Source organism: Meriones unguiculatus, chromosome 17, assembly GCF_030254825.1.
Source record: "Meriones unguiculatus strain TT.TT164.6M chromosome 17, Bangor_MerUng_6.1, whole genome shotgun sequence".
Classification (NCBI taxonomy): domain Eukaryota; kingdom Metazoa; phylum Chordata; class Mammalia; order Rodentia; family Muridae; genus Meriones; species Meriones unguiculatus.
This window is the reverse complement of record NC_083364.1, coordinates 36,056,606-36,071,246: the sequence shown is the minus strand read 5'-3', so window position 1 is coordinate 36,071,246 and position 14,641 is coordinate 36,056,606. Positions and strand designations below refer to the sequence as shown.

Here is a 14,641-nt window from a genome sequence, read left to right as displayed (position 1 = left end):
TTGTTTTGTTTTTTGTTTCATGACAGCCATGCCAACAACCCAGGAAACAAATGTATACCAAGGGAAAAAAAACAACTTAAAGTTGTACAGAGTGAAGTTATCCCCACCAACAGACCAGCATGAGGTAGACCAGCATGCTCAACACTGTAGCAAACAAATATGAAGCAGTTACTTACAAGGAGTTCCTCTGCAGGCCTCTTCCATAGTTACCCTGACATAGGGCTTACTAAAGTCAACTTCAATTTCATCAGAAAAAGGAGCTGGCTGCCGTAAGCCCTGAACAAGAACGCGACAGAAAATTAAGTTAAATTCAACGATGTTCAAGGAAGTACTCAAAGTAATGTAGCTTTAAAGAACACTCAGGCCAGGCGTGGTGGCGCATGCCTGTAATCCCAGCATTTGGGGAGGCAGAGCCGGGTGGAGCTCTGTGAGTTCAAAGCCAGCCTGGTCTACAACCCAGAATCAAAAAAAGTCTTCCAAAGTGAAGAGTGCAAGTTGCAACCCTCCTCAGACTGAGTAAACCACGCACGAAGAGCAAATGTCTTCTGGTGGTTTGGGGCTAACACTGAGCAATCTGACTGGCAACATATGCACAGTCCTCGGAAACTGGGCCTGGCATGATGGCTTCCCCGCAACATGGTGGAACAGCAGACTGTCGACCCTGTGACAAAACTTCAGGGTGACCACGTGCATTCTGTACTGCTTCAACCCGAGAACAGGAAGGCAAGCAGCTCCTCAGTGTCCCCCTGGCTCTCAACGCTTCCTATATGATTATGTTCAGGTGCTCCTTGGAGGCAAGGAGTGCCCCAGCAGGCTCCTCCATCGACAGAGGAAACAAGGGTCAGAGGAGTTGTGAGACCCACATGTAAGAGGCAAAGCAGAAACCAGAGTGTGGGTGTGCTTGTCTCTCCATACATGGCTTTGCTTCAGAGGTTTTATTCAATTTATTCCTAAGATTATTTCTATCACATGCTATACTGAATAGAACCTGGAAAAAAAAGCTTTTTACGTTGTTTCTGATTCGTTTACAGAGATGCAATTGATGTGTACATGTGACTACAGTGGACTTCTGCATATCTCCTTGCTCCTGTAACTTGGCATAACTCAACTACTAGGTTTGTTTTGCTTGGAAAAGGGTCTCTGGACTCCTATCCTTTCACCTCTACCTCCTAAACGCTGGGATTACAGGTGTGTGCCACCATGCCTGGCTTTACCTATTAATTTTAGTGGTAGTCATGTTTTGTTGGTTCCTTATGACTCTTTATATATGAGATAACATCATCTGTGAACAAGTACAATTTAAGGCAGTTCTTTTCAATCTGGATGTTTTCTTTCCTTTTAGCACCATGTATTGCCATTGGAACTTCTGGTACAATGCTGAGAAATGAAAAGATAAATATCCTTGCCTAATTCCTCATAACTCATACCCTTATAATGTTGAAAGTGATCTTTCAACACTGCATATCATATGAGTTGTAGGGTTTTTGCATATTTTTTTTTTCTTTTCGAGACAGGGTTCCTCTATGTAGCCTTGGCTACCCTGGACTTGATTTGTAAACCAGGCTGGCCTCAAACTCACAGTGATCCGCCTGCTGCTGCCTCCCAGGTACTGAGAATAAAGGCATGCAATACCACGCCCAGCTCAGAATTTTCTTTTAAATTAGGCTGCAGCAGCAGTTCTCGACCTGGGGGTCAAGACCCCTCTGGGGGTCGCAATAGCAGATATCTTGCGTATCAGATCTTTACATTACTATTCATAACAGTATCAAAATTACAGTTGTCAAATAGCAAGTAAATAATTTTATGGGTGGGGGCCACCACAACATTAAAGCAAGTCTGAGAGCCACTGCCATGACAGCATACTGTATGTAATATAATATTGTTTGCTCTACTCAAACATCAACAGGTAAGTGCAGAAATAAATGTGGTACAGTTGAAGATGAAATGTTATTCAGCAATGAGAAATTAAGCAGTGCCACATACCACAACACGAGCTAATCCTAGAAACAGTCAGTGTTGCTTGCTTCCGCAGCACATATTAAAATGGGAGCGATACAGATATTAACATGGCCCCTGAGCAAGAATGACACGCAAAGTCATGAAGCGGTCCATATATTTACATGGACTCTATTGCCTGCTTTTGGATCGCGTCCCCCTGGGCAGCGCTGCCTTGCCTGGCCACAGGGGATGAGGGTATGCTCAGGCCTGATGTGACTTGATGTGCTGAGGAGAGTTGATACGGGGGGACTCCCTTTTCTAGGGGGAAAAAGAGAGGGGAAGGAGGAAGAAGGAGAAGGGAGCAATTGGGAGGAGAGGACGGAGGAGGCACTCGGGGGATGTAAAGTTAATAAACGAAAATTTTAAAAAAGAACAAAAGGTATATATTCAGTGGAAAAGGCCAGCCACATATAGCATATTTTGACTTATATATAATGTCTAGACAAAGCAACACCATAGGGGCAGAAACACTAGTGGCTTACAAAAGCTGAACAGAAATGACTGATTTGCCAGTAGATACAAGACTTCTATTGGAATAGTAAATATACTCTAAAATTGGTTATGGTAATGATTTAAAGAACTCCCTGTGAATCCACAGAAAAGTACAAAATTGCTGGGCTAGGTCAACTATCATAGGTCATATGATATATCAATTATAGTTCCATGTAGCTGCTACAAGAGAAGGAAAATCTCGTTTGCTTTTGCTACAGACTTCAAAAGGGTTGAGAGTGTACACTAGCAATGACAATGTGCTTCAGCAATGCTCTTCCCTCCGGGGTCAGTCAGTGTGGTGGGTGAGTGGGGCCATTAGGCAAGGCTAAACAGCTGGCGCATAGCCAGGAGATGGGGATAGCAAGACTGAATTCATTTTACAGGAATCTATGAAGCAAAGTAATTTAAAGCCATGATATTCCTCGGGTTGTAAGGAATTTACGTCTTCTCAAAGCCCACTTCTCCAAACAGACAGAAGGTCTTTGCTCTGCCCTGCTCCTCGGTAGAGCCTGGAACTTTGCAGCTAAAAGCTGTCCTTACTCCAGGTGGTCCAGCCGAGCTAGAACCACTGCCATCCCTTTAGTCTGAATTCTGAGAAACTTTCAGAAATCAACAATGCCCTAAGTTTTGTTTCTTTGTTTTCTTTTGGCCTTTTGAAACAGGGTTTCTCTGTGTGGCCCTGGCTGTCCTGGAACTTGCTCTGTAGACCAGGCTGGCCTGCAGCTCGGAGACCCCCTGCCTCTGCCTCCTGTAAAGGCCTGTGCCACCATTGCCCCGCCTGTAGTGTTTACTGGCCTCCGCTCCAGAAGACCAGGCGGAATTCGAACCCAGAGGTCTCTAGAGTACTAGAGCACTGGTGTGCTGGAAATAAATACAGCTGGTAAAATGCCTTATTTTGGTCACTACTAAGCCATCTTCTGAGTTTTCTCTGACATGTAGAATCATACTGTCTAGAAATGTCCACATTTTGCCAGGCATGGTGGCATATACCTTTATTCCCAGCGCTCAGGAAAAAGAGGCAGGTGGATATCTCTAAGTTTGGGGCCAGCCTGGTCTACAAAATTCCAGGACAGCCAAAAACCCTATCTCAAAAAACAAAAATAAGCTGGGTGGTGGTGGTAGCAGGTGCCTTTACTCCCAGCACTTGGGAGGGAGGGGCAGGCGGACCTCTGTGAGTTCAAGGCCAAGCCTGGTCTACAGAATGAGTTCCAAGATAGCCAGAGCTACATAGAGAAACTCTGTCTCAAAAAATAACAAGAAATTTAAAATGTCCACATTTTATTTTATGGAGCTTGTGACAACGTCACCTTATATGGCAAAAGGGGTTTATGAATATGGCTAAATTTAAGCAGTCAGGGCAGAAAAATTATTCTGGATAACATGGATATGGCAAATGCATTCCCCCCAAAAAATGTTGTAAATGGAAGGTAGGGAAGCTAAAAACCAGAGGCGATGTGATGACAGAAGCAACAGAACAGTATCACTGTTGCTCAGCGCCATGAGTGAGGCAACGTCAACAGTCTCTGGAGGCTGGAGGAAAAAACAAAAGGAAACAGATTTTCCCCTAGCATTCTCCACTCTGCCAACACTGCTGTTACCCTCTAACACCTACCTCACACTCCTACTCTCCAGAATGTTATTCACCTACACTACCTTGTGACTGTCACAGCAGCAATGGGAAAGGGTCCATTTGTCCCTACCTGTATCAACACCAGGCCTAGAACACCCGGCTACTTGTCGGGATGATTATTGTTTAAGAGGAAGTATTGAGTGGGGCATGATGACTTTACGCCGGTAATCCCAGGGTTCAGGAGGCAGAGGCGAGAGAACTGCCATGACTTTAAGGTCAGTATTCGAGACCCCATCTCAAACAAAAAGACAAACAAAATCTCTTAAAACAAACAAACAAAAAACCCAGAGGAAGCACCAGTTTGTTTCAGAGTAGAAACATTTCCCCTTTGAAACAGAAAGCTTCAGAAGTAACGAGCAAAGTAATTTGATAAATGACTGTGGTCAATAGAGGTAATGAAACAGGAACATTTGAAACATGGACTTCAGTATAATATTGTGGCGCAACAGTAACTGTAATGATCTCCAGTGTTTTTTGATATATAGACAGATAGATATCAATATATATATACATATATATATATATATGTATATGTATATTTTAAGGGGAAGCTTTAAAAAGGTACCAAGCTGAGACAAGAAGACAGGAAGTTGGAAACGGTGTCTAGAAAGTATGTCAACAATGTCCCAGAGATGGAGGTATATGAAGGAGACAATGGTGGATGTGCCCAGCAGTAAAAGAATGGCACAGAAAGGACAGGAGGACACAGGTCATTGACACCATAAGATCATACCCAGACCCAATCACCGGCCAGAACCGCAGCTTCTCTATTTTGCTACTACAGATTTGATTTCTAGCCAACTACTTGCACCTCGACCAAATTTTCCCAACCACTTTGATTTTCAACCCCCTTTTAAAGCTCCTACACCTGAGCTGTAAATTCATGCGGCAAGAAAGTATAACGCTTTCTCGCGTATGTTGAGGTCTTCCCGTTACTTAAGGACACCAACACCAACATCAACGTTCGCGGCTTTCTACCTCCACCACCAGGTGCTCCGGCCACAGCTCTTCACTTACAACTGCGCAGCGCTGCAGTTTTGAAGGAATTCCATCTTCCTCTGCTGCTCCATTAGGGCCGGGTGCCTCTTTCCTCCTCTTCCTCGAATTGACTTTAGCTGAACTCTGTGCATCCATCTTCTTTTAACTGCTCAAAAACAAAAAGTAAAAGAATGTCTGAACAAGTATTCCAGAGACATGAATACATTCAGCAAAACGTTAATTACGAAGCATACAGTTCCCCAAGATGAGCCAACAGCAAAAACGAGGATTCATAAAACACCACTGTGGAACAATGGCCACAGTTAATCTCTGCCCTTGAAACTCCTCCCAGCACTGCAGCCTACGCACTGCCCATTTCGTATCTTAACTGTGTGCAGAGGACTGTAACAACTTGGCTGAGGAAGATGCCTATTCAAATTGGATTAGCTGAAATGCTTGTGACCAGAAGTATACATTTCAAGGTTTTTTTAAATTTGGGAAATTAAATTAGACTACTGATAATAAATCCTTAACCTGAAACCCCAAAATGCAAAACACTGTGAAGTATTCTTAGCAGACTGGGGATGTTCAACCTATACAGACTGTGTGCATGTGGGTGTGTATCAGGAGGTTGAGACAGGATCCCATTATGTAGCACTGGCTGGCCTAAAACTCAACATGTAGATCAGCACATCCTCAGACTTGTGATGCTCCTCCTGCCTCTACCTTCCAGATGCTAGAATTACAGGAATGCCTCACCACTCCCAGCTTATACTCTTTGTAGCTATATAGAAATACAGCAGGAGCGATGTGAAAAGTTGTCTTTGGTTAAATACTCTTGCCTCAGCCTTCTAGTATTGGGATTACAATTGTGGTCACCATGCCATTTTTAATTCTTTCAGGGTCACTTCCTCAAGCTGGTTTAGAATTTCCAGGTTATAAGACTATAAATGGAACTTTTATTCCTTTTATTCACTTGTTTCAATTGTTGTCTCAGAGGCTTACTGCCTCTGTCTGTTAACGTAGGCCTAGTCCTGGAAGCTTCTGGCCTCTGTACAGTCTAACCTAGGCCTAGAATGTTTGCAGCCTCTGAGATGATTAATAAGCTCACAAGCTCATCCTTTCTTGTTCTTTCTGAGCTCATAGCTGGCTGGTTCAACTTTAGCTCTTTTGGCTCAAACTCCTCTCCCAGCTAACTTATTCAATCTGGCTTCTCTCTCACTCCCTGAATTGCTCTGCTTATCCTCAAACTAACTCCAGCAATCTGTGCTAATCTTCCGGCTCCTTCATTCTCTGGCTCGGTCTGCCTTCAACCTCTCTCTGTAAAACTCTCCTGGTAAAAACTGCCTCCTCCTTTCTACATTGCTCCTTAAGTTGCTTCCCTTTCCTCTCTCTTCTCGAGAGAGTTGAGCGTATTCCTGCCCTGTCAACTCTTTCTCTGATTCATCACTGTTTCTGTCACTCAATTAGACATTATTTTCAAACATGAGTGCTTCCTTCTACAAACTATCTTTACCTTCATTGTTTAGATTAAAGGCATGTACCACCATGCCTGGATCTAAGCTTTTCTTTACCAAAACTCAGATCCGCTTGCCTCTGTCTCCTGGACTAAAGGCAAGTTTGTATTCACACAGACGTAGAAGATCTTTGGATGTGATCTACTGCAGTCAAATCACACAGACCTAGGTCTTTGGATGTGATCTCTTGACAGAAAAGCCATGTTATGACTTAACACTCCCTTACACAAAACACACAAAATCTCTTTCTCTAAAAGAACAACTCACTTTTCTGTCTAATTTAGCTGAGAGTTTCTAACACTGACCTATCATGAAAGTAAAAACCGTCAATGATCCTGTTTAGATATGGGCTTCTGCTACCTCAATCGTCTCAGTGGGAATATTTGCATTACATTTTTTATTATCTATTTACCTGTGTGTGCACGCATACACATGTACATGTGCACATACATATATGTAGCAGAGGTCAGAGGACAATTGGTGGGAGTTAGTTCCCTCCTACCACACAAGTCCTGGGATTGAACTCAGGTTGTCAGGTCTAGCGACCCAATGAACCACCCTATTAACCCAAAATTTTTATTCTTCTTGGGTAATACAATCCGCATAAAACAATTACTTTCTTTTAAATGAGGAATTGTTAGGCATGGGCCAGAACCAGGAGAGAGGAGGCCTATAATCAAATGCCATTTCTGCCTAAGATGATGAATGGCCTGTGGAAAATCCTCTGAACAAAGAGGAGAACAGAAGCCAGACAGAATGGGGCCATTCCACTTTGCCTCGATGCCTCCTGTAAGCCCTCTCTGTAAGCCCTCTCCGACGAGCTGCTTTGAGCAGCTGCAGCCGCGCTTCACTTTCCTTCCCACCGCTCAAGTCCATGTGGAGATGTGGCAATACCTACAAGAAACCTGGCCTGATTCTTGAGAGGCTGAAGGCGACTCCCTGTGAGTCATGGCTAAGCAGGAGCCTGACATAGATAGTAGTCCAGAGTGACAGAGGAACACGCCCAGAAACTGCCTTTCATTACAAATGCAAATTGACAGGGAAGAGGGCTCAGTGCTGCTAACACTAGGTTCTCCCAGTTAACAAGTATTTTCCCAAATATGCGCTGATCTGAGAGGCTTGCTAGGAATGGCCGCAGTCCAGTTTCTAACTTGTTTATCACAGGGCTCTTCTATAAGCATCTCTTCAATTACTCAGCTGAGGTTTCCTCTTCCATGTGATCGTATTTTTTTGTGTTAAGTTGACAAAAACTAACCAGCACACATATAAAACATCACAGTATGCCAGGCATAGTGATGCAGGCCTATAATTTCAATACTTGGGTGTCAAAAGCTGAAGAATGATGAGTTCAAGGCCAGCCTGGCCCATATGGCGGTCTGAGCTACATAGCAAGACCTTGTCTCACAAAAAATGTATCTCAGTAGTAGACTCGCCTACCTTGCTAAGGCACTTGTTTCCATTTCCAGCACCACAAACACAGATCACAGTATAGCCATATCTATCCACAATTATTATTGGCCAACTGAAATAAAATGCAGGCTGGTGAGGCGACTCAATGAGTAAAAGTCCCCACTGCCAAGCCGAATGACCTAGGTTTGATGTCCAGGTTCCACATGGTGAAGGAGACAACCGGCTCTTGCAAGTTGTCCTTTGACCTCCACGCATGCACACACCTCCCATAAATAAATGAAGACGTAAAAAAATGAATAAATGTAATAAAATTAAATGCAGGTAGCAACTATTTCAAGGAGCCTTCAATTGATACACGGAAGCCACATGCAGGGTTTCACCTTTAGAATGTTTGATAAAGGATTCCAACCCCACCACGTGACATTTGCTACAGAACAAGATATTTACACAATGTCAAAACATCTCTCCATTGATTAATTATTAATCACAAAGGGAAAGGGGTTGCCTTGATAGCAGGGGAGAAAACACTCCACAAAAACACCCATAATCCTTCCTGGTATGAGGCACTAAGGACATACCTAACCCATGTGTCAGAAAGAAACAAGCAGACGAACCCTAACTGAAGGATCTTCACAAGGAGCCTACAGTCTTCAAAAGCTGTTAGTCATGAAAACCATGAAAGGCTGAGAAGCTGACCCTCCAGAACTCAGCGATTATGCTGCCACAGGCTACTTGTTTCAAGGAGCCATACACTGAAGTCTCTTGAAACAACCAAAAAAAAAAAAAAAAAAAAAATCACAATTTACAAGGAGAGAGGGGAAACAGAAGATAGAAAATATTATATTTTGACAATGGCCAAATGTTTGCAACATATGCACCTTGGTGAGGCATATGGGAGTTATCCATGATTATTTTCCTCCCACACAAATGGAGGAAGAGCAGACAAGGAAAATGTGTATAATCTCTACAAAAAAGCAGAGCTGAAATGTAACTCAGTGGCAAGCACTTGCCTACCAGCCACATGGTCCTGGGTTGGATTCCCAAAGTGAGAAAACCAGAGAAGTCTGACAGTAGCTACAGCACAAGGAAATTCATCCCAGTATTCCTGCAACTTTTCCACAGACTTTATTTCCTTCTCAAAATAAAATATTTATTTTAAAAATCTCTACAATTTCCTGCACAGATCAGCCTTCATATGAGTTCTCTGGAGTCTCAAGAAACTAGTTCCTTCTCCGTCCCAATGTATGGAATCCTAACAGGTGCTACATAACCCATGTTCAGGCACTGTATAACGGACGCACATAGCATGTGTATAACGCATGCTGTATTTTTACAACTCTATTGAGGTCTAATTGACATTCATTATAAACTGTACAAGAGGACTGGAATATAGCTCAGTGATTAAGGAGGCGGACTGCTCTTCCAGAGGGCCCCAGTTCAGTGCCCAGGACCCAGGCAACTAATAATTTTCTGGAATTCCAACTTCAGAGGGATCCTGTGCTTCTGGCCTCTTTCACACTAAACTCACATGCACACACCCACAAACAGGCACACACATATATACATAATTAAAATAATAAAAATAAATTAAAAAATCAGAATATAACTTAAAAAATACAACTACAACAGGGGCTGGAGAGATGGCTCAGTGGTTAAGAGCACTGTCTGCTCTTCCAAAGGACCCAGGTTCAATTTCCAGCACCCACATGGCAGCTCACAATTGTCTGTACTGCCAATTCCAAGGGATCTGACACCTTCACACATAAAACAAAATTAAATAATTTTTTTGAAATATATATATATATATGCAGGCGATCTCCGAGTTTGAGGTGAGCGTGGTCTACATAAAGTTCCAGGACAGCCATGGAAACATAGTCTTTGTCACAAAAAACAAACATGTATATTGCATATTGATACATCTGTGATATCAGATTTAAGAACACTAGCATCTCTACCCCTTTCCCTGTGCCACCTTGTAACCCACCCATCCCCCTCAGGTCCAACACTGACTTAGTCATGTTCTGCTGAGAGCTAACAGCAGATGGCATCACAATGATGGAAACACATTCAAAAGGCAGAACTCACAGGGAGAGGCTAAGGCTGCTTTTCCTATATAAGTTTCTGAAGAGATTTTGGGCCCCATAGACCTACCTTAATTTCTGCTGAGGGGAAGAGCCCCCAGAAACCTCCCATTAGGCTCCATCTCATTTTTAGAATGATTTTTATTTACTTATTTTATGTATATGAGTGCTCTATCTGCATGTGCACCTGCATGGCAGTAGAAGAGGGTATAGATGGATGCGAGCCACCACGTGGTTGCTGGGAATTGAACTCAGAACCTCTGGAAGAGCAGGCAGTGTTCTTAACCTCTGAGCTATCCGTGCAGCCCCGAGGCTCCATTCTTAACGGTCCCATCATCACACTCCCACACTAAGGACCATACTCCCACACAGGAACCCTAAGGGACCTGCTCAAAGCCTACCTAAACCACAGCCATATGCCTGTCATCCCCAAAGTTCATATCTGGCTATTCTGAAACAACCCAGTCCTACTATGTGAGGACCAGCCTCGAGGAATTACGAGGCTAAGGAAAGAAGCAAAGAGACCTAGGCTATACAGAATACAACTTACTGGAAGACTCGCTTTCAGAAGCATGGTCATAAGGCAGCATCAAGACCAATTAAAGCCTGCAAATCAGGTGGTGGTGAGTATTACTTATGGGTCAGGGAAAAAGTGACTTTATCATGGCTGGAATGTACCCACTTTATCTTAAGATAATTGCTAAAGAGTCAGGAGTGTCTCTGGATCAAGGGTCCTATGGTAAATCCCTACATGTGACTGGTGATTTCTATTCATTTATGGTTTGCTGGAAAGTAGGCAAAAAGGTTAGGTATGGCTACTTAGAATCGATCGTGGTAGCTACAACTCAATCCATGTCCTTATCACCTCACAATGCAAAATGCTTTCACTGCACTCCACAGCCAAAGTCCTAACAAGTCCCAGGGCAGGTACAAGTCCCGAGTCTCATCTGAAACTTCAGGCCGGGACAGAAGAGACAGTCCTGTTCCAAAAGAAAACAGGAGATAAGTAGGAAGGAACAAGCAGTCCAAGGTCACTCTCAAAGGCAGCAAGGATGAAGCCCAAGCCCACGTCTTTCTCACTTTGCTAAGGAGTGAGTCCCCAAGACATTGCTGCTTATCACCTGGGGCTGGTTTTCTACGCTGCTGGAAGCTCTGCCTGGCAGGCACTTCACACTTTGGGGGTGCCAACTGATGCTCAACTGCCAACTACACCAGAAATGGCCTGCCTATCTGCGCTCTCTGAGGACGTTCCTACCCTGTGAGAGACTTCTGCCTGGCCTCCTAGGCTTTCCTTGAAATGTGGGTAGGAATCACCGTGACCCTCATAACCTTTGCATTCTGCATACCCGCATACTCAGCACACAGACACCAAAGTACAAGCTGTACCTAGACCCATGTGATTCCTGCTGCAGACACAAAGTGCTTGGCCAGTCTGAAACAGGAAAATGAATCTAAGGCACCTCCTACACAGAGCACTTGCTACAATAATTCTGTTCTGCAAGTCCTCTGGGCCTGTGATGGAGGAATAACCTAATTTCTGAGCTACACTCTAAGCCTTTCCAATTGTCCCCGGCTAAGCAGCATCACACTGCAGCACACAGCTACCTGGATGCATCCTTTCATGATCTTCCTTTGCTCCCTCTCTGGCTGCATATCTTCCAAATCTTTCCACCTTGCTTCCTTTGCTCCTTAGCCTCACTGTAAATCTGGGTAAAAAGAACCAATAATACCTGTTTCTCAAGAGGGATTCATTGTTCTTTTAAAACCCCTTCTACCAGGATCTGGAGAGATAGCTCAGTGGTTGTTAGTTGCTTTTCCGTTTTCTTTCTTCCTTTTTTTCATTTTGGTTTTTTTTTTTTAAAGACAGCCGTGGCTGTCCTGAAACTCACTCTGTGGACCAAACTGGTCTCAAACTCAAAGATCCATCTACCTCTGCCTCCTGAGTGCTGGGATTAAAGGTATGCACCACTTAGTCACTATTCCATTGCTGCCAAGGCAACTCTTAAAACGAAAGCATTTACTTTGGGGCTGGCTTGCAATTTTAAGGAAGTAGACAGGCACTGTGCTAACAATAGCTGAAAGCTTTACATACTGATCCACAGGCAGAGGGCAAAGAGAAACTAGGCCTGGCATCGGCTTTTGAAACCACAAAGCCCACCCTCAATGACACACTTCCTCTAACAAGGCCACACCTCCTAATCCTTTCCAAATAGTTCCACTAACTGGGGATCAAATCTTCAAACAATATGAACTTATGGGCCATTCCCATTCAAACCACCACAGTGGTTAAGACACTGGCTATTCTTCTGGGAGACCAGGCTTCAGTTCCCAGCATCCACATGCTGGCTCACAATCTTAACTCCAGTCGAGAGATGATGCTCTCTTCTGGTCTCTTCAGACATCACATATACATAATATCCACACAAGCAAAACACCCATACATATAAAATAAAATAAAATAAAAACAAACAACTTTTCCAACAACCTGGACCTGATAATTAAGGCTTGTAATCTCAGCTACTTGGGAAGATGAGATAGGAAAATTTCGAAGCTCCAGGCTAGTCTCAACTACAGAATGAGTCAAGACCAGAGTGGATAACTAGTAAAATAGTATCTCAAAATATAAGTAAAAAGAGAGCTGGGGATACAACTCAGTAGTAAGAGAGTTTGCAGAACACACACAGGAAACAAATTTTATTTGGTTTATTTTTTGAGATAGGATCTCTCTACTTAGCCTTATTGGAACTCACTATGACCAAGTTGGCTTTGAACTTACTGAGATCCACCTGCCTCTGCCTCCCAAGTGCTGAAATTAAAGGCACACATCACCATCCTCAGCTAATCTATCATTCTTAATTTGAGTTTTCCATAGCCAAAGGCTATGCACCCAACCTGGTAACTTCTTTGTCACAGTGTGACAAGACTGGCCTTTCATCCAGTTTCCAACAGAAAATCATTTCTGGGCCAGTGACATGACTTGGTAATATCTGCCTCACAAACCTGATGACCCAGCTCTGATCCTTGGAACCCACGGTTGACAGAGATACTGACTCCCAAAAGTTGTCCTCTGCCTTCCAAACATACACCTGCTAGGACACATGGACACACACACGCACGCACGCACGCACGCACGCACGCACGCACGCACGCAAAGAGGGGGTTGGAAAGTAATAAACTGTAAAAACACACTTCTTTTTTGTTGTAGGGATACACTGAGACTAATTACAGATGAAATATCCTGTAATGATACTCACTTGCAGTGGGAAATACTGAGCCCACAGAACAAAGAAAATTTCTTCCTTTTCTAGACTGAAAGTAGAAAGGCTGAGCTCAGCAGAACGGTGAAGGTAGGCTATAATGCGGTAGTTTAGTAAGCTAATCCTATTGCTCCTTTGAAGTAGCTGCTATACAAGGCAGCTCAGGGACGTACTTGGCAGTATATAAAACATGGCTGATCCCTTCTCCAGGGGCAGAGTCTGTGATCTAATATTAGCAAGCGCACTCCTTCATACCAATTTTCTGTATTTGTCTATTTTGCTTTACTATAATGAAATACTTGAACTGATTAATTCATAAAGAAGCTTTTTAGTTGACAGTTTGGAGGTTCAATCTGGTAATGACCCCTTTTTCTGGTTAAGACTTATTTACAGCTGGGCAGTGGTGGCACACATCTTTAATCCCAGTGTTTGGTTAACAGAGGCTAGTGGATATCTATGAGTTCAAGGCCAGCTTGGTCTACAGAGTTCCAGGACACCAGGGCTACACAGAGAAACCCTGTCTTGAAAAACAAAACCACCTTTACTAATACTGAGTATTTACATAACACCTGTCTGCCAAAAGCATTTTAAAATTATTAAAACTTAGTGCTCCAACCCTTTGACCTATCCACACCTTTCTTTTTCTTCATGATTTTCCTTTATCTTTTTTTTTAGATTTATTTATTATTTATACAGTATTCTGCCTGCATGTGTGCCTGCAGTCCAGAAGAGAGCGCCAGATCTCTTTATAGATGGCTGTGAGCAACTGTGTGGTTGCTGGGAATTGAACTCAGGATGTTTAAGAACAGCCAGTGCTCTGAGCCATCTCTCCAGGCCCTTTTAATGGTTTTTCAGAGTTTCTTGGTGTTACTGAGCCCCGGAACTCAGATCCGCCTGCCTCTGTTTCCCAAGTGCTGGAATTAAAGGGGTAAACCACCATGCCCAGCCCTAGCCACACCTTTAATCCTAGCATTCAGGAGGCAGAAACAGGTGGATCTCTAAGAGTAAAAGACCAACTTGGTCTAAACAGTGAGTTCCAGGATAGTTAGGGCTACAGAGAGATATTGTCAAACAAACAAATAAATAAATAGACCAAAGTCAGTCAGTTGTCATCAGAAAACACTAGTATATAATTTATTAATGCAATCCTCAACTATATATGAAAGTTCTGAATAATTATCTTTAAATATATGAATGTGTCACATTGGATAGGGCAGAAACTTACTCTGTTAAAGTCCAGGCAACAAAAGTAGGAAGATGTGGGACACAGGTTTTAAC

At 43.2% G+C, this 14,641-nt stretch overlaps 1 protein-coding gene and 1 non-coding gene across 8 annotated transcripts in view; one reads left to right on the top strand and one right to left on the bottom strand.

The window, feature by feature from the left end:
* The window catches only part of Pcyt1a (phosphate cytidylyltransferase 1A, choline), a 46,891-nt gene that overhangs the window by 19,079 nt on the left and 13,171 nt on the right, over positions 1 to 14,641 (bottom strand). For 4 of the 7 annotated variants that reach the window (XM_021635339.2, XM_060370220.1, XM_060370219.1 and 1 more), the window contains exons 2-3: positions 5,099 to 5,264; positions 177 to 276 (exon numbers count right to left, since the gene is read on the bottom strand). In XM_021635339.2, the coding sequence (XP_021491014.1) occupies positions 177 to 276; positions 5,099 to 5,254 (256 nt within the window). In that variant the 5' untranslated portion in view covers positions 5,255 to 5,264. The remainder of the gene's footprint in view (positions 1 to 176; positions 277 to 5,098; positions 5,265 to 14,641) is intronic. The other 3 variants (XM_021635340.2, XM_060370224.1, XM_060370223.1) reach the window with 1 other exon arrangement.
* On the top strand, positions 2,016 to 2,118 carry LOC132648896 (U6 spliceosomal RNA). The gene has a single exon (XR_009587279.1). It is a non-coding gene; the product is annotated as a U6 spliceosomal RNA (small nuclear RNA).